At 48.6% G+C, this 19,744-nt stretch overlaps 1 protein-coding gene across 1 annotated transcript in view; it reads left to right on the forward strand.

Moving 5' to 3' along the window:
* NRG2 (neuregulin 2) overlaps positions 1–17,250 on the forward strand; it is a 168,619-nt gene extending 151,369 nt beyond the window's left edge. Inside the window, exons 7-12 of the mRNA XM_086470932.1 lie at positions 4,406–4,429; positions 8,784–8,886; positions 10,813–10,936; positions 12,246–12,373; positions 14,994–15,218; positions 16,593–17,250. Coding sequence (XP_086327058.1) covers positions 4,406–4,429; positions 8,784–8,886; positions 10,813–10,936; positions 12,246–12,373; positions 14,994–15,218; positions 16,593–17,250 — 1,262 coding nt within the window. The remainder of the gene's footprint in view (positions 1–4,405; positions 4,430–8,783; positions 8,887–10,812; positions 10,937–12,245; positions 12,374–14,993; positions 15,219–16,592) is intronic.
* Positions 17,251–19,744: the final 2,494 nt, after the last annotated feature.

The following is a 19,744-nucleotide window of genomic DNA, read 5'->3' on the forward strand; positions in this document are numbered from 1 at the left end:
GGAGATCCCACATATTGCCCAGCCCTTGACACTAATGGTGTCCTTTGTGCCCAGCATCACGGGACTGTCTTGCATTGCTCCCTGTACCTCCTGGGGGAAGCCTGCACCAGGGTGCCACAAGTATTACTCTTGTCAGTACAATTTATTACCAATAGTCTGTCTTGCTGGTCCTCAGATGATAATTCTCCACTTTGTTTCATGCCTTGGAGCATGCTCTGTGACCCAGAGAGCCCTCTGGGAGACCCAGGCGTGTTAGGGGGCAATAATGCATGCGGTAACTAAACATCTCCACAATGTTCTTGGGCAACCTGAAGTCCACATGAGCACTGGCCCAGTTTTCACAGCTGTTTGCTACGGCTTTTAACCTTCTTAATCATCCTGTAAATCTACAGTTCAGCGAGAGCCGTCTTGTCTTGTTACTCCTGTATCCTATAAGGATATTTTCGATTAAAAGTTTTTGTCTGTTCATCTTTTAAAACAGGTAAAATATTGAGAAAAACATCACAAAGTCACTGCAGATCTGCACTGTCTTCTGTCTGGTGATAAGAAAAAAAATCCATCACAAAATCTGTGACAGTGGGTCCATAGAGTACTCATCCTTCTGGTAGCACCTAAATCCAACTTAATTTTTTCTTTCAGTCCACCAGCTGAATGTCAACCTTTGGGGGACATGAGTGTAAGGTCCACGCATCACTTGACTCTTCAGCAAGCCCTGCTTTGAACAGCTGAGTGGTGCCAATCTGGGTGATGGGATCCAGCCTGAATCCCATGCAGATGTACTACAGCTGAGACAAAGAGTGTGAAAATTAAACATTTTTGTCATTTCTTTTGTATTTTTTCCCTTTTTCCTTTCCTCAGCTCTCCCATGCTCACTGCCTTTCTCTGTTGGACAACCTTCTGTCATACGTACAGTAATTAGGTATCTGAACATTTCCAAACTACTGGTACAATGTCCTTTGGGATCAACACCGAAGGGCCTAGGTTAGCTTTGAGGTGCAAGAAATGACGTGCGTACTGCAAAGTAATGCATTAGAGAGGATAGTAGATACTGTTTCCTTAACACTGATGGCTGCATTAGGAAGAATGGATTCTATCTTAAGTCTGACATTTCCAAGGTTCAGCAGGCATATTTGGAACAAGAATTTTTAAAAAAATGCCCCCAATTCAAATAGTTTTGGGAGTCTCACAGCAGTTCAGGGTGCTCAGCCATAGCTCCTTGCCACGACCAGAGAGCGTGTGTGGCGTTCAGACAGAAGGTTGATGATGCGGGAAAAATGCTGCACCCGTTTCCTCAGCCTAGAGCCACCGTCTCAGTGCTGCCTCACTGTAATTTATTTGCATGGTAGCCGCTGGATATATTGCTTCCAGTGGAACTTGTCCCCTGGGAGCTGGAGAGCACTGCTGCACTCTGTCAGCACTCCTGCCACGGGTCAGTTTGTCTCTACAGATGGGATGAATCCATTTAATTTTAGCTATCCCTAAGGCTCTCTCTGCCACGAGCCTGGGGTACAATACCCCTCCCCATTGCAACCACCTCTATCAGCATGAAGTGAAATACCGTCTAGAGGAGCTGGAGGACTTACCTGGACCTCATGCTTCCCTCTGTAAGGTTCATGGCCGCAGAGGGGACTGTTGCCCAAAGGCTTCTAGGCCTCCCCAGCAGCCAAGTTTGCCCGACTGCCAGTCTAACTGGGAGAGTGAGTAAAATGCAGGTTGACTGAACTGTTGCAGGACACAGTGCAGGTGCTATACATCACACTGAGCATCTTCTCTACCTAGCAGCAAATGTAATCCAGAGCTTTTGAAGATGTATCACTGTTCCTGATCAACCTTTTAAAAAAGCAAAGGAGACTTCTTTCAAACATGTTATGCAATCAGAAATGTCTTTTGCTCCAGACCAAAATAAACTGTCGTCTCTAGGAGAAATTTTGATTTCTCAAACATGTTTGCTACCAAGTGGTATATTGTTGATATAAAATAGGCATGCACTATGTGGTAAGCCATGTTTGTGAAGATGATACCCTCCTGCTGAATGTAGAATAATTGCATTTTGAAGCCATATTTTTCCTGGAGCTGGGATCATCTTAGCCTCTGGCTTGTAATGTGTCCATTTTAAACAGTCTTTTCGTAAGGGAAGAGACAAACATTCCAAATCCCAGTGTGCTCTTGAAGTGTCTCCTCCGTCACTGTCCCTGCACAGAAGGCAATCCCTGCCAAGGCCGGGAGGAACTCCTGAGCAGGGGAAGGGGAGAGTGGCTCCCTGCGCGATGTGTTGTTATGGGTGATACAGAAGCAAAGCTTGTAGCCTGAAATGGTGATAGGGAAGTGTTGAGTAGCCATGGCCATCAGATGCAGGAGCACGGGCCGGGGTGAGGCTTCCTCTGTGTGCAAAGCTGCTTGTGGGTGTGTAGCCGTGGGCAGGCACGTGCATTTTAGCTGCTGCATGATTGCAGGGTTTCCCTCCTGCTCGGGGAAGCTGTAGCTAAGATGCAATGAGCCAGCTGGCTGTATCTGCTCCGTGGGACTGGGAAGCCAAAAGAAACTGCAGTTCTGATGTGAGAGGGACAGTGGGAAGGCTAAAGTTTCTCAGATCGTGCCCAGCACCTCTGTTGGCACAGGCATTTCTGAGATGGCAAAAAACTGTGAAAGTGTTTTGAATTGCATCCATTTGTAGCAGTAGATGTTGCAGCAAATCCTGGAACAGGGAGGAAATGTGGCAGTGTAGGCAGTGTGCAGCAATCAAATGGATCAATAGTGCAGATACAAAGTACATAGGTGAAATTTAAGGTACCTCTACGTGCATTTGTCATAGTGTCAGGTGAAACAGTGTGTGTAATGGTCACATGCGTTAGGAAAAGGTCAAGGCTAGGTGCGATAACTAAGAGGTTTAGGATGAATGTATTCTGCCCAGTTCTCTGCTGACCACCACATTGTGTCCATGTCACTGCGACGTACAAAATGACTGTGAAACACATGGTAAAGTTTGCTGTTCCCTTTGCACAAATGTGAGATGTGAAGCAGACAGCAGCCAGGTTTTGTGGCCTTTAAATTATAGAGAATTTAAAAAACCCCAACCCCGCCCAAGTCCTGCCACCTAATCCCCCCCTAAACATCATCATTGTTTTGAAGAGAAGAACCTGCTTTAGAAACGTGTTTACATGTTATGTAACAGCTAGCGCTAATTTTACCCCTGCCTAAATTTTAAACAGCGTTGCAAAAGAAAGCCAATATTTCTGTGCAGCAAAAAACAGTCCCTATGGAAAATATAGTAAATAAATCTGGACATCTCCAAGCTGCAAATAATCTTGTGTGTATGGTGATTTGGAACAGCAGAGCTCACTTTTTTGTACAATGGTAAGTATGGAGAACTCTAATGTTTATGTAAGAAAAACTGTCTTTAGGTGCAGCCTGTACCAGGAAAATAACTAAAATTCAGGATACCTGGTTTGGGTAACTGTGTCGATTCGTTAGGTAAACTATTTCACTTAGCAGTATCTCTGAAAGCCGAACTGCATCTTACTTGTAGTGAATATGAACCTGGAAGCAGATGCTCCAGTTTATGCTTTTTTCAGCATGCTTGTTGTTTCTAAAACAATGCAGAACCACAGGAGAAACAAAATTCGGAAGATCACAGACTTGAGGGAAAATTTCAGTGCCATTTGCACTTTTAGATCTGCAAGGGATTCGTTGCCTTGCCGGGGCAACTCATCACTTGCAGCATCAGGGGTTGAGCTGCAGATCTGTACTGCCAGGAGCAGCGCTCGCACAACCGACACGCCGTCAGTGATTTACAGGCAACGCTGCCGGGTGACGCCATGCACCCGAGACCAGGCGTGAGGTGGTGGGCAGCAGCACCGTGCCGGCAGGCCTCAGGGCCCCGTGCAAGTGCCCGCACATCTCCGCCCAGCACTCTCATTTGGTGCACAGGCCCCCAGGCAGAGAGAGGCGTGTGAAACCTTGCAGGCCAGATTTTGCCTATAGAAAGAGAAGGAATGGTTTTTACCAGGTTCATGCAGTCGCTATCTGTTTTGACCTGTCAGGAGTTGTTTCAGAACAAGTGTACCTTTTTTTTTTTTCTTTTTTTTTTTTTTCCCTGCCTAAACTGTAAATTCCATATCAGGTACTAACAAACATGGCTCATCTCAAAAGAATTCATAATTAACGAAAAGAATTCATAATTAACTTTCACTGCAATTTGTTTGGGTCTTTCTTTACATAAGGTATAAACTCCTGTGGGAATTTGAAATGCTCTGAAGCATACACTGTCCTCTGTGTAACTGCTGCTGAGCCTACAGAAAAGCTAACCTGCTGTAACTGCACAGTGTGTGTTTGTGTATTAGAGATCTCTGACAGACCTGTTTTTCTTTTTCTCTTTCTCTTCCTTGTCTTCTTTCTGCATTGGCAGAGCATCTTGGATTTGAATTAAAGGGTATGGAACAACCATTCATTTATTAATCAGAAGCCATTAAGAGCTGCCCACATTATATTTATGGCTTTAATGGGATGATTAAAAAATCAGCTGTTCTGTTCTCTTCCCTGGCACCAAGAGAGATGTTTGGATTGAGAAAAAAAAAACAAAAGAAACCAAAGCAAAACACAAAATCTAAATGTAAACCTATAAAAATGCACGTGTATTTTTAGCAGCACTTTTTTCTTTGTTTAAGCAGCAGCCTGGTGTGTGTGGTGTGACTGGGATGTTACAATTGCCATACGTCTCCTCATTCAACATGCTTGTGTGTATTTAACCGAAAAGCTGGAGTTTGTGTCCATCCAGAAGGTTGCCAGTAGGCACCACTTGGGAATGTACAGGCATTCCAGGAATGGGAAGTTTTAGCAAGTTTTAGGAAGTTTCCAGGGAAGTTGAGCAAGTTTTCAGGGCTTTAATAGAAACTGCAATCCTAGGTGCACTAACCTCCGTTGGAGCCTATGAAGGGTCGGGACAAGCTTTGCCAGTCCTCCCAAAGTTGGCAGCTTATTTCGGTTCTTGACTGGGAGGAAACGGTTCCAAGAAAGGTGGCATGAGGTGAGTTAGTCTAGAAAACAGTCAGCCTGGGAAAGTCAGTAGTCTCCCATGAGAGTGGAGGATGTAATGCTGAGCATCACGGTGACAAGCTGAAGTTTGGAAAAACACTGCAGTAAATTAAATGCTTTAAAAAATATTCCCATTTGGTGATTACCTGCTCCTGCCCAGTTGCTCATAATCATATTATTTTTCTTCCATTATCCTCAGTCTGGTTTTAGATATATATCAAGTATCTCTTGAGTAAGCACCTGGGAAGTCAAATCCTTGAGGCTAGGTCTCCCTTGAGTGTACAGGCCAGCTGCAGGGAGGGCTTGGTCAGATGAGATCAGAGAGATTTGCCTTTATCACTTAAAAACATTGACCCGCCAATGTCAGCCAGAGCAGATCTTCACATGAAGATGCTTCAATTCCATTTGCTAGAGGTATGGGGACACCAGTCTTTCACTTCTGGATCCTAAATTTTCTTCTCGGGTCCCTGAGGTGGATGCACTAGCTGAAGCTGGAGAAGTTGTCTCCTCTGGTTTTTGCATGCCTGATCCGCTGAGGTTGGTGTGTATCCCCCAGAAGTTCTTGCCTGTGGCAGAAAATGTGTGCATTTTGTGGTCGGGTGTTTCAGAGAAAGTGGTGCTGCTAATGCTAATACACTTAAATAAACTTTAAAATTGAGGATTTTTGACATCCCTTTTTTGTTGACCTTTTGTCCTTTTCCTCATCCATTCTCAATGTCATCATAGAACCGCACACATCCTGTTCCCAGTCGGCAGTCGTCTCTTCTCTGTCATTCGTCTTTCACTTTCATGCGTTGCTGTGGCACCCATGGCTGGACTGTGATTCTGTCGGCATTATGTGACACCACATGGTTTGTTCATAGCGTTTGCTGCTGTAGAGTGACGATGCTGCTGATGAAGACGTGGTGTTTGTAGAGCGTAGAGACACAAATGGACAAGTCCTGCTCAAGGATCTTGCATTCTCAAATACAAAGTTGTAGTGTGATTCTCTTATTTTCTTTCTGTTACTGTTGAGATGGTTTTGTGCAACATGAAGATACTGTGTTATCTAGCATCAATGTTAATGAAATGTTAGGAGCCAAGCTAAATTGCTATCAGTGGGTCATTTAATTTTTCATTTTGCAGCAGTGACACGCAGCCTCACACTTCACTGCTTCACATAGCAGAGCTGTCAGCTCAAGAAAAAGAGGCTAAATCTGCATTTCTGGTGAACTGAATCATTCCCCATGCAATTCAGGTGAAGGTTCAGGACAGTCAGACATGCCAGAGTCAGGGTCCCATATTGACATGATCACTAGAACAGAGGCTGTGATTTGAGCCTTGGGAAAAAAATTTTGTCATGTAGGAAATAGATTAAAGAAAAAAAGAGCCATAGTTTTGATGGCTTTGCTTTTTCTGCCTCCTCCATGATTCAAAGGGAATGATTTATGCTTAGAAAAAAAAGTCTTTGTAGTGCAAAATATAGCTGATGAAGAATCTTTGAAAAAATTGCCTTGATGGTTGAGTCCATGGTGAAAACTGACCTCCTACCGAGGCCTTTTTTTGGGGTAAAAGTAGTTTTTGCTGGGTAGTAGCAAAATTCTTGCCCAGTGCCATCCATAACCAGGACATGATCCTGGCTGGTTTTCCTGATTCTAATAAAATCTCTGAAACTCCTGTCTGAAGGAAAGAGCTGTACAGCTGGAATCCAGGTCCCAGAGGTGTGCAAGAGCAAGAAAACTTGTCTGCCATGGTTGCTGATGCCTGGAATAGGGCATCCGTGCCAGGGAAACACGTCGCTGAAGGATGCGTTTCACCCCAGAGCGAGTTCTTTCCCCTTGCCAGCTCCACCTGGTTACTTGTAGTAAAACAGGAGTATACGGTCAGCCAGCACTCACCCAAATCCACCTCTGTGAGCGAGCCCCAGGCCATACAGGCTCTGGCTCCGAGGAGATGCAGCCGGCTGGTAAAGCTGCTGAGGCTCAGTAACTTTGAGCCCAAGTGAGACCCGTGACCTCTGTCATTCCTGGTCCATGGAGATGGAGTCTGGGAGCGTCCCGGCTGCCTGCCTCTCTAGCGAATAGTGAGACGTGGCCTTCGTGGCAACTCCACTGGCACCCTGGGCGCCTCACGAAGCCAAAGGTCAGTGCACAAACAAAACAGATGGAAATTTATTTCTGTAAGCTGCTGCTTTGCAGCACAGGCATGAAGCAAGCTCTGCTGATAGCTTTTATATCTTCATGCCAGGGATGTCATTCTCAGGTCTTGTTTAGCAAATCTTTCTTCATTCCCATTTTGAGAGTTAGAAAGAGATAAATATTTTTCCTAGCACTTTTTTTTTCTTCCAAAAATGCTTTTTCCTTCCTAAAATAGCAAGCTGAAATTGGTTACCTGGAATGTTTCGTTGCTTCACCCTTGCTTTTTTGCTGAAGTCTAGTCCCAGGGGTTCCTAGGACCAGACCTGTTTCTCTTCTCATTTTGTGTTTCATTGTTTGGTAGCACTGGGGTTATCATGTAGTTCGTTCAAGGTACTTAGCGTGGCATGGTGAACCGTGCCTAGCACAGCAACCATGGCATGAGTTTTATTGCCTAACCTGTATTCCAATCAATATTAAAGAAGGCACAAACCCTGATAACTTTAACATTAACACATCCGGGCACAAGGACATCATTCATAGATGCTGAACTAAAATGCTCATGGCAGCTGCGCACTGAATCCTTCTCTCAGTCATCCAGCTGGAGAACCAAACTGCTCTGCTGACCTCAGTGGAGGTTGCTGGATGTCGCCAAGAAGAGCGTCTGCTCTGCTGTGGCCACAAAGGGAGATGTGTCCTTGCTGTGCGATTGCTGCCTAGATGTAGTTCGGTTACACTGCAAGCGACATCCTAGCATTGCCTTGGAGCTTTGATTCACGTGAATGAATTGCCGCACTTCCAGCACGGTCTGGGTTTTGATGCAAGTGACTGACTTTTCTGGCTTGAAGGGTGGTCCATGATAAATGGTGATATTTGAGAGAAGCAGCAGCATGCTGCTTGACTTTTGTGTGTGCATCTGAGTTACCCGGTGCAATGGAATGAATTGCTTCTTAGGGTTTCATTAAAAATCCGTAACTGTAATTGGTTACTGTATTTTAATTATTCCACTGCCTTTTCTTTGTCTAATGCGCTATCACTTTTCCATCCTCATTCTGCTTTTTGACTGTTTTAGGATGTCCCTTTCAGCACCTACATGCTTTGGGGCCTGTTGCTGGGTGGTTTCTAGCACACCACTGAGCTCCAGGGCATGCAGCCGCTGCAAGGAAAAGGCATTCTGAGTCCGTCAGAGCAGAGAGCCTGTGATGAGAACATCACAGGGCATGCGTGTACGTGGTGAGTGGGGGGTGATCGGGGACTTCCTTGGTAGGCTACAAAGCTACCGAGAAGGGAGGATCTGCAGGAAGGGAGAGGAAAGTTGTGGGGCTTTTTGAGATTAGTCACCGAGTTACACTGCGGTAAAAGAAAATGAGAAGCGTGTTTGAGCACAGAAGGGGCGAGCTGCTGAGCAAGAGAGGGCAAAGGTGCAGAGAGACAAAAGGAGTGAAGGTCTGTTGAGGGGTAAGGTCGGGCCAGCTGGTCTCAGGTTTGGGGCAGCTATTAGAGATGGGCAGTGGATTGGTAGGTCTGACCGAGCCCTGTTCTCCATCTTACCCACATGCAGTGCTGGTTCCTGTGCAGCCAGACACGTCCCCGGTGCTGGGGCCGATTTGTAACTGGTTTCTTTCTCTCCATTTGCAGAAGCGGAAGAGCTCTACCAGAAGAGAGTTTTAACCATCACGGGAATCTGTGTTGCCTTGCTTGTGGTGGGCATCGTCTGTGTGGTAGCTTACTGTAAAACCAAGTGAGTATGAGTGGTTAAGAGACAATAACTGGCCAGAGGTTACTGAGTGGTAGTGTTCTTGCTTCATGCTTTCATGCTCTTCACCCAAGTGCTATTTTAAGGACCTGCTGTGCTGTGGTATTTCCAGGAAGGTCTCATGAAGAAGGCCAGTGAAACCATCTACCAAGCTGTGCCTGAGTGGGATGTTTTCCTGGGACCATTTGCTTGTTCCCTGAATCAGAATAATTTTGCCCAGCCAGGTGACGCTGTGTTACTGGGAAAAGCTCGCCCCCAAGCCAGCAGCTCATCTCCTGACAGCAGAAGCACACTGGGCTGTTGTGCAGGAGATGTGGGCTCAGCTATGTACATTTCAGGGACTTTCAGAGCAATCTTGATGGAACAAGATGCTTGGGGACCACTTTTATGGCCAGGCTTCCCTGCCCAGACAGCACCTTTTTCCCTACTTAGCCTGCACCTCATAGAATCACAGAATCATTTTGGTTGGAAAAGACCTTTAAGATCATCAGTTCCAACCATTATCCGAACACGACCAAGCCCACCACTGAACCATGTCCCTCAGCACCACACCTTTACGTCTTTTGAACACCTCCAGGGATGGTGACTCCACCACCTCCCTGGGCAGCCTGTTCCCATGTCTGACCACTCTTTCAGTAAAGAAATTTTTCATGATCTCCAATCTAGATCTCCCCTGGTGCAGCTTAAGGCCATTACCTCTTGTCCTGTCATTAGTTACCTGGGAGAAGAGACCAACACCAGCCTCACTACAGCTTCCTTTTAGGTACTTGTAGAGAGCAATAGTGTCTCCCCTCAGCCTCCTCTTCCCTAGGCTGAACACCCCCAGTTCCCTCAGGCGCTCCTCACAGACCTGTTTTCCAGACCCCTCACCATCTCCGACACCCTTCTCTGGACCCGCTCCAGGACCTCAACGTCTTTCCTACATGGTGGAGCCCAAAACTGCCCACAGCACTCAAGGTGGGGTCTGACCAGTGCTGAGCACAGGGGCACGATCACCTCCCTGCTCCTGCTGGCCACACCATGGCTGATACAGGCCAGGAGGCTGTTGGCCTTCTTGGCCACCTGGGCACACTGCTGGCTCCTGTTCAGCCTTGTTAAATCTCATAGCATTGGCCTCAGCCCATGGATCTGTCCAGGTCCCTCCGCAGAGCCTCTCTACCCTCCAGCAGATCAACACTCCCGCTTAATTTTGTGTCATCTGCAAACTTGCTGAGGGTGCACTCGATCCCCTCATCCAGGTCATTGATAAAGGTATTAAACAAGACCGGCCCCAAAACTGAGCCCTGAGGAACACCACTCGTGACCAGTTGCCAACTGGCTTTAACTCCATTTACCACCACTCTCTGGGCTCGGCCATGCAGCCAGTCTCTAACCCAGCGAAGAGTGCACCTGTCTAAGCCACGAGCCACCAGCTTGTCCAATAGGATGCACCTCACCTCAGTTCAGGGTGCCCCCGGGACATGGTGGGTCTTGGGGAATGGATACCCTGCCAGGGGCACAGGTATGCTTTTCCACTTTATGCTTGATGCATGACAGGTCAGGTGCCTCTCCACCAAGGCAGGACCTGCTGCCCCTTTTCCTTCTCCCCACTTTCCTCCTCTGCTCCAACCGCCATGGTGCCCTGGCTCCACCGCATTGTGCTGGGTCTTGTCTTGCAAAAGGGGACCCTGGACTCAGCTGCCCGAATTTCCCAGGACGAGAGATGTTTGCCCTTTTTTGAAAAAGCACCAGAAGGTGGCAGGTGTTGAATGTCATGTTTGTACCTGTTTGCAGCTCTCTGCAAACACCATTGAGACATGAAGTGTGTCAGAGACTTGCCTTCTCTATTGTCTGCATCCCCCAGGTGTCTCTGGGGGCAGAGATCCCCATGAGATAATCTTCCTAATATATTTTTTTCCTTTCTGCTTTAAGGAAACAAAGAAAACAAATGCATAATCATTTACGGCAGAACATGTGCCCTGCCCATCAGAACAGGAGCCTTGCGAACGGGCCAAGCCATCCACGTTTGGATCCTGAGGAAATCCAAATGGCTGATGTAAGACCTTTTGTCTCCATCTCCCTGCATGTTACTGAGCGCCTGTTTTCTGCCAGGGATTTGACGTGGATGTGTGTGCTTACACACTTGTGTGCGTGTGCGTGAGGAGCAAAACACTAACAAACTTGAATGAAAACATGTGATTCTGCATAGAAACATTTCCAAAACCAACACCTGAAGGAAAAAGTGATTTTACTTTGAAGGACAGGATGAGATTAGGGCATTTGGGGCAGGCTTGTTTTGATGATCAAGTGTGATCCTGTTTTCCTCTAAGAGAAATGTTCCTGCTGTTTCCTGTTTATTAAGCTATCCTGTCAAGCCCCACTTTGCAGCACGACAAATGCTATTGACACGTCAGTGGCCGGAGCCACCGTGGTGACCATGTCTTGCTGAAGCACGTCACGGTGATCTGGTCAGCACCACGTTAGGCCACCTGCCTATACCAAGAGCTGCGTCCTGGGCAAGGCGGGGTGTCGTGGTGGGGTGCCAGTCTCACCCCAATGAGAACGATCGAAGAATTTAGGACCAGATCCAGAAAAGGAACTTCAGCCACTCTCATGACTTTGGTCACATGAGATTCCCATCAGACTCCGTGAACTTAGTGGGACCGTCAATGTGCTTAAGTGCCTTGCTGGCCCAAGGGATTGAAAGGGGTCAGAAAAAGGGATGGGGGAGGCAGAGCCAAATGAAAAGAAGTACTGGTGGAAATGAGTAAAATTAATCAGTCACAAGCTCTGCTGGGTCACCCTTTTGATGTTAAAATTTAGGTAAGTTGAATCCCAGCCATGAAGGAAGAGGGAAAGGCAATTTCTAAGAACCACAACCCTTTGGCCCCAAAGTACTGACTCCCCCAGAGAGCTTAGTGGCCCTGTGAAAAGCAGTGCTTCTTGTTAGCTGAAGGAATATCTCAGCATAAATATTTGGATTACACCTGGTATTTCTGTGGGACTCGTATCTCTGGCTGATCTCATGCGGTTGTCTTTTTGCCGGTATTCTGTTGGGCATATAACTTCAAGTAAGCATAGATGTTTTTCTGCTCAGTAGCTACACAGGGTACCGCTGCCCTCTGGGGAACCCCTTGGCTCTTCATACCCTTCTGCAGTCTCTGTGCCACAGCCCTTTTCCAGTGGTCAAAGTGCAGGGGCAGAGAAGAGCCTCCAGCCTCCTTGTCTCTTTCCGTGGGGTGCGGAGCTGCCAGGTTCAGTCAGTCCCCATCTGATTTCATCAGAAGTAATCAAGCCAGACAAATTTGGCTGTGGCAGTGTTGGCGAGCTGGTGACTGATCTGTGTGATTCTTCATATTTTACAGTATATTTCTAAGAATGTTTCTGCCACCGAGCATGTGATCCGAAGGGAAACAGAGACAACATTTTCAGGAAGTCACTCCTGCTCCCCGTCTCATCACTGCTCCACAGCCACTCCCACATCCAGCCAGAGGTGAAGTATACCATTTTCCCCTGAACTTTCTCCTGCTGTGAGATTCAAAACCCATAAAAGGTTTTCCTTTCACTGCCCTTTCCATTTTTACTTGATGTTCGTCACTACGCTGGCATACAGGCCCTGTCAACACTGTGGGTCTTTGCTGGCATAACTAGTTAATGAGAGGTGTGGAAAGGTGTGATCCTTGACCTGCAGCGAGGTGCCAGCAGGAACCTGCGGCACTGACATAGCTGGAAACTAGGAGGCAATGAAGTTGTGCTTTCCTGCAGACACAAACAGGAGGATGCATCTAGGCAAGGTTTTGCAAGTTGTGCTTACAACCACACTGGACACCTGCAGTAATTGATTAAGCACACACAGGTTTTCAGGCTTGATATATTTAGAATGTATTTGCCTTGTGGAAGGCGAATGACACAAAATAGCACAAGATGTGTTGGCCAGTTCCTCAAAGTTAGGGTCTGACTCGGAATTCACAGTTTTTCAGCAGAAAAAACCACTCCTGTGCAATTTATCACAGTCTAGAAAGTTGCATTAGAACCTCAGCCTCTTTCACTGAAGTCTTTTGAAGCTCTCAGGAAAATTTGGCCTAGCTGGAAAATACCAATAATTCTTGCTACACAGGACTGAGGCTTTTTTTTTTTTTTTTTTACATTTCAAAAGAGCCATCAGGGGCAGGGGCAGGGAAGAGCAGCATCACTTGGAAGCTGAAGTTCTCATGGTTTTTGAGAGCATTTAAATTGCAGATGGATCTTCCCAATTTTTATGGTGTCCAGAAAAATCCTTCAAATGGTCTAAAGAAAGTTCTGTGCTGTTGTGAGTTTGGATGTTGAGGTTCTTCCTCTTACACAGCTCTTGTTCTTCTTCCAGTAAGTGACCGTGTTCCCCTAGGAGAACACTTGCCTTTGAAAAGTGGCTGCGAGGTGCAGGGGGGCCATATCTACAGCCTGTCAATGACATATAGATCACATTGCATTGACTTTATGAAGCAAAAGATGTCCTGGCTTATTTACTTCATTAGCCCGATGTGTTTGTCTCCATTCAGCCAGGAAGCAATGAATCCTTTCAGCTAAAGTTCAAAGATGGCTCCTGGCACATTTCTTCAGGGTTCAGGCATTCATCAGGCATGAGCAAGTCCTTTCAGCATACAGCGCGTCAGATCAACTTCAGATACTGAGCTTAGCTTTTTAGGTGAATTCTTAATCAGGCTCCCCTGGCTAGACCTCCAACAAGTAGAGAGGATGCCAAGAATGACTTGCTGGACTGGAAATGACTCCCTTTGTCCGAGGAAATCCTACCCTGGTGAGCTAGATGCTGTGTTTTCCAGGTTTTTTTTTTAAATCTTATGCTGCAGCCCAACCCTGGCTAGGTGTGTGCAAGCCTGAGCCAGGCGCACAGAGGCTCCTGTGCCTGCAGTGCTGCACGGTGCTGGCCTTCCGTGCTCACTTCAAAGTCCTGGGACTCTGGGGCCATCTCTGGGCACCTCCTGCAGACAAAAATCTGTGTCTGGAGGGCAGCATTAACACATGACAGCTGTGGGGAGGCACATACCTTGCATAGCCTCTGGTCCTGGCTACCTGCCACCTAATCTTCCTGAGTCAAGTGCAGGAGCAGGTGTTTCTTGAAGTCATGCCAGAGGCAAACTACTGCCATAATCAGGCTCCATTTTACTCGATCAGTGCCTCTAATGAGGACGCCGTTTGAAGTTATAAATGAGCGCGGTGGTTGCAGACGAGCATGTGCCTGGAGCCATCAATAATTAACAAGTTCTTGGGAAGTCTTAACGAGGCCTGGTCTCCTCTGCAAACCAGCATCCAAAATCCTCTGCCAGCATAGCTCCATCTGGCGTAGTTTGGGAGTTCAGAGCTGTCGCTCTAATGGATCGCGTAGTTCTGCTATGGAGAGGGGTCAGCCTGGTGGCCGTAGCACAGGTGGGCCCCCGGTGTCTGCATGGCCACGTGTGTCCCCAGTGAGTCCTTGCAGGACGTATTCTTTGTACCAAGACTCGGGCAGGTGTAGCTCCAAGTGCTCAGCAAGGTCTAGACAACATATAGCTTTTGCCTAGCACCTTGAAAGTGTTTTGCTGTCAAAATCCTTTATAAACTAGTGGAAACTGAACAAGTAGATCTACCTTCAGTATGCTTTTCTCTGCTGATAATGAAGTAATTTTGAGTGGTTGTTTTTTTCTGGCTCCTTTCTGGTAGCATTTCTGAAGGGGCTGTCACTTGGCAATGTAGATGGCACATTTGAAGATCCTTTGCAGGCTTGCCTAGGCACAGCCAATGCATTGCTCCACACCCAGAACTCTTTGCAAGCACAAAGCAGAATTGCCCTGGCTTCCCTCCAGAGTCTGTCCCATGCTGTCCCCAGCCATCAGGAAGTGGTGTGACTGGTATGCACTGGTTTGCCGTTCTTTACCCTCTAATCATGTCTCCAAGAAGTAGAAAAGAGGGCAACTCAAAGGCAGGGTTGGGAAGCTGGGCATCCCGGGCCAGATGTAGCCTAGTGAGAGAGAAAGGAGACAGCAGTGCAGAGTGTGAGCTGTGCCTGCATGCAGCTTTTTGGAGAAGACCTTAGTGGGGATTCCTTGCTCACTGTCCATATCGGGTTTGGTCCACAGACACGAAAGCCACACCTGGAGCCTGGAGCGGACGGAGAGTCTGACTTCAGATTCCCAGTCTGGGATAATGCTGTCCTCGGTGGGAACCAGTAAATGCAACAGCCCTGCGTGCGTGGAGGCACGGGCTCGCCGTGGGGCCGCTTTCTGCATCGAGGACTCGCGGAGGCCCATGACGCAATATCGTGACTCGGTGGATTCTCTGCGGGACTCACCGCACAGCGAGAGGTCAGAGCCCACTGCTTGGTGCTGCCCCTGCCCAGCAGAGGCGAGCTGTACCCTCTGTGCTGGACACAAAAATATTTGCCTCTGCCCAGCCCAGCAGTCCCAGGGTAGCACTGGAGAAACTCCAGCTCTAGTCCTGCGAGAGGAAGCCATTACCCCAGGAGCCACTCTGGTAGGGGCAACAGCAAGCACTACACCCTGATCACCTGGTGGCAACATAGATTTGGAACACAGGGATGGGATGAGTAGAAAATGCCGGGCTGCAGTCAGCAACTGGTAAAGAAAAACTGGCTGAGGTCACGCCGCAGGCAGCTTGGTGGACTGGCAGCTCAAGCTGCCCGGGTCTCGCCCTCAGATATATGGGGAAAAGGTGTGCATCCTCAGCATGGTCCTGGGTGGCCTGGTAGGCCCAGATGCTGTATGTGGGCACAGCCTTGGGACAGGGCTCTGTATGACACCGCTTTCCAGGGAACACGACTGCAGACCTGAGACACCATCGGCCAGTGAGAGGCAGCAACAATCATCCTCTTCCCGGGTCTGGTTCCTCATGGTGCAGAAGCACATCTCCGACCTTGCTCCAGCCCATTGTGGATAGCTGTGGGTGACCCTGGGTGGCCGCTTTTGGGCAGTTGCCTTTCAAGGCAGCTGGACTTGTCCATGGGGCAGAGGAGAAAGGCAGCAGCTCCTGCGGTCTCATTCACATGGGTAAAAAGGCAGCAGATGAGCCCAGGGAGCCTGGGCAGCCTGAAATGAGTAGAGACACCAGTTGGCACCATCGAGAGGAAATGAAATATGCTCCTTAGAAAGAGGTGATGCCGAAGGAGGGGCTGTTTGGGCTAGACCAGACCTGAGTTGCCACATTGATGTTGTCCCTAGTAGAGTAGATGAAAGTGGCAGATGCCTTTTTGAGCCGCAGGACTTTCGCTAAGTCAGAGGAAGCAATGCCCAGGCTTTCCCCATCTGCGGCCTGAGCAGGGGGAGGGCATTTTGGGGACCTTCCTCGAAGACAAGCCTGGCAGGGGAACAGAAAACAGGTGGCTGGAAGACGAGAGGCGGGGAAGTCTTGATTCAGGCAGCTGGGAGGTGCTGCAAGGTTTGCAGCGACGCAGGGCGGGAATTGCGCACGGAGTCCCTCGGGAGAGGCCATCCTGGTGTGCATGGTGCGTGGTGCCCCAGCGCCCACTGAAGCCAGCAGCTCATCCTCCCTCGGCCCAGCGGTGCAAGGTCCCTCTGCCTGGTTCCCCAGGAGATGCCGAGCTCCGGGACCAGGAGCACCGGAGGCCTTATGGGTCCCTGCACCCGGTGTTCAGCAGAGCGGGGCGTGGCTGGCGGTTTTGGGGGTTGATCGGTGTCCAAATGAGGTGTCGCTTTTTTCAGGTATGTGTCGGCCCTGACCACACCAGCACGCCTGTCGCCTGTCGACTTCCACTACTCGATGGCTGCGCAGGTGCCCACCTTCGAGATCACCTCCCCCAACTCGGCGCATGCCGTCTCCCTGCCGCCGGCGGCCCCCATCAGTTTCCGTGTGGAGGAACAGCAGCCCCTCCTGCGGCGATACCAGCTCCCCTTCCAGGACACGCAGAGGTACGACAGCTACTACCAAAGGAAGACCTACCTAAACGACAGCATGGGGAGCCTGCCCTCCAGCCCCTTCCGCATCACAGAGGACGATGAGTACGAGACAACGCAGGAGTACGTCACAGCGCTAGAGCAGCCAAAGAAAACATCCAGCAGCAACAGGCGGTGGAAAAAATCCAAACTGAACGGGCACATCCCTCACAGAGCCAGAGCTGTCCGGGACTCCTTCTCCCTGAGCAGCGCCTCTTACAGCGAGTCTGATGAGGAGCTGGTGGCCGAGAGCACCCCCTTCCTAAGCACTCAGAACAATGAGGGGGCACACACAGAGTCGCCCCCACTCCACCGGCCGGGCGACAGCCGGACTCACTACTCCTGCAGCAGACACAGCGCTCACGGGGAGAGCGGGCGCAGCAGCCTGGCGCCCACGGTGCCCAAACCGGACCCAGATCCTCTCTAGGCGCCTCCCAGACTCACGCGCCCACAGACGTAACCGGCATGGAGGAGGCTGAGGAGGGAGGCGAGACAAAACAAAACAAAAATAAATATTTTTATTTTATATAAAAGAGGGAAAAAATATAACAAATAAAATGTTTTATTTTCATTTTAGCAAAGTTGTCTTATAATAGCTAACGACAATGACTTTTTTATAGGGAATCTCTATTTATATGTAATGTCTTGATTTACAGCTTCCGAAAAAAAAAAAAAAGTCAAAAAAAAAAAAAGAAGAAGAAAAGAAAACAAACAATAAAGTTAAAAAAAAAAAAAAGTGGGCCAATTTTTGACTACTTAAAAATAGAAAACAAAACTATCGTGGTGCCTTTTGCTGTATGCTAGTGCTGGGATTCATGCCGAGGATTCTGTTTCAGTAGCATTTTTAAGATCATAGATTTTTGTTTGGGAGACAACCTGTCACAAGGGCGCTCTTCTGTCAGAAGAAATCGGCCTTGCCACTTCGCCCCGTATCCTGCTATTAATGATCTTATTCTTTAAGGTATTGTTTAAACACACATTGAGGACATGAGTGGGGGCATTCCATTATCATGTCTAATGGGGATCTGTCTTGCCCTGTAAAATACTTGTATTTTCGCTTAAATCAGGAGAAAAGGAAACCCAACTGCACCGTACTGAAATGCAGAAATAACGTTTCTTTTGACACACAGGTAGGAAGAGAAAATGAAATCATGCAGCAGCAGCAGCAGCAGCAGCAGCAGCAGCAGCAGCAGCAGCAGCCCCTACAATATCGCTCTCAGTCTTCAGCCGTGTCACCTGTGGGTCTGAAGTTGGGTTGGCACAGGTTTGCGGTCAAACAAGGCAGACACCCCTGTGAGCGTGGTGAAGTAATACCCCGTTACGTACGGTTGAGTCCAGTTCGGTGAGGCCAGCCCTGGCAGGCAGACGGCACTGCGTGGCGGTCCCACGTGGCGGTCCCAACAAGGTGGTGATGCCCCACGGCTGCACTGACATACTGGTGCCGTGCTGGCCGCGGTGCCCCTGTGACTGAGCGGCATAGCCACGCTGCGGCGTGGGCCGCGGCGCCGCGGGCTGTGGTGCCGTCGGGCTGCCAGGGCGGTGGCGTCCTGCGTGCCGTGCTTGGCCACGGTTCAGGTGGTGCCGGGAGGACTCCCGGAAGGCGGCGCCGTGGCGCAGCACGGCCACGGCTCACCCTGGACGCCGTGCCAGGCAGCTGCCAGCTGCGCTGCCCTGGGGTTTGGCAGGAGCCCGAGCACTTTCGGCCCTGCTTGTTGCCCCTGCATTGGCCGGGAAGGGCCCTGCATAGGGCAGCCCAGCGAGTGGATTCTTCTGTACCGCTGTGCCGTATATTGTAAAGACAGTTGTTACCGTCACGTCTTGCCATCGATGATGGACACCGTGTTTCTGAACTCAGAGCAGCTCTGGCCATCGGCTCTGTGGCGCAAAGAGACAGTCCTGCGTGTCCGGGCAGCAGAGCATCCCCTGTGGAAGTGCCCCTCTCTCCTCAGTTCTCTGCAGCAAACCTGTTTACATTGTAGCCTGACTTTTTTCTTTTTATATTTTTACTTCTGCATGTCCTTTGCATTTCAGATACTGTAGATCGGATGCATGGTGAAGCTGTGACTGAGAAGATAATACAACAATTGACAGTGTATTTCATTTAACTTTTAGCAATAAAGTAACTAAACCCTCTATTCCTCACCCATGATGGGATCAGATAGAAAATTCTGCTAATTTGTCATAAGATGATTGTCAAAGTTTGCTCTGGATTGTCTGAATGTCAGAACTCTCGACTGTTTAACACTTGAACATTTTTTTATATTATAAATAAAATAAGAAATAACAAGCTGTGGGCTGCATTAATCTCAGGCAATTTGGGGGTAAATGGGGAGCTGTGACAGGTACCACACACAGAATCACAGACTGGCTGAGGTTGGAAGAGACATCTGGAGGTCATCTGGTCTGACTCCCCTGCTCAAGCAGCTCACCCAGAGCCAGTTGCCCAGGACTGTGCCCAGTCAGGTTTTGAGTATCTCCAAGGATGGCAATACCACAACTTCTTTGGGCGATCTGTGCCAGTGCTCCGTCACCCTCAAAGCAAAAAAAGTGTCTTCTTGTGTTCAGACTGAATTTCCTAATTTTTTAATTTGTGCCCATTGCCTCTTGTCCTGTCACTGGACACTACTCCAAAGAATCTAGCTCCCTCTTTTTCATTGCCTCCCATCAAGTATTTATACACATGGATAAGGTCCCCCTGAGCCTTCTCTTCCCCAGGCTGAACAGTACCAGCTCTCTCAGACTTTCCTCATACAAACGATGCTCTGGTTCCATAAACATCTTTATGCCTGTAGAAACCCGGAGGTGGGTGTTTTTCTACCTGGCATGGACATTTGACCTTCACTGCAGGGCTCAGAAGTGGAGGTGAGTGGATGCTTCTGGGGAGTTGCCATTCCTTCTCCACGTGCAGACTGGGAGATCCC

Source organism: Leptosomus discolor, chromosome 10, assembly GCF_034619465.1.
Source record: "Leptosomus discolor isolate bLepDis1 chromosome 10, bLepDis1.hap2, whole genome shotgun sequence".
NCBI classification, from domain to species: Eukaryota; Metazoa; Chordata; class Aves; order Leptosomiformes; family Leptosomidae; genus Leptosomus; species Leptosomus discolor.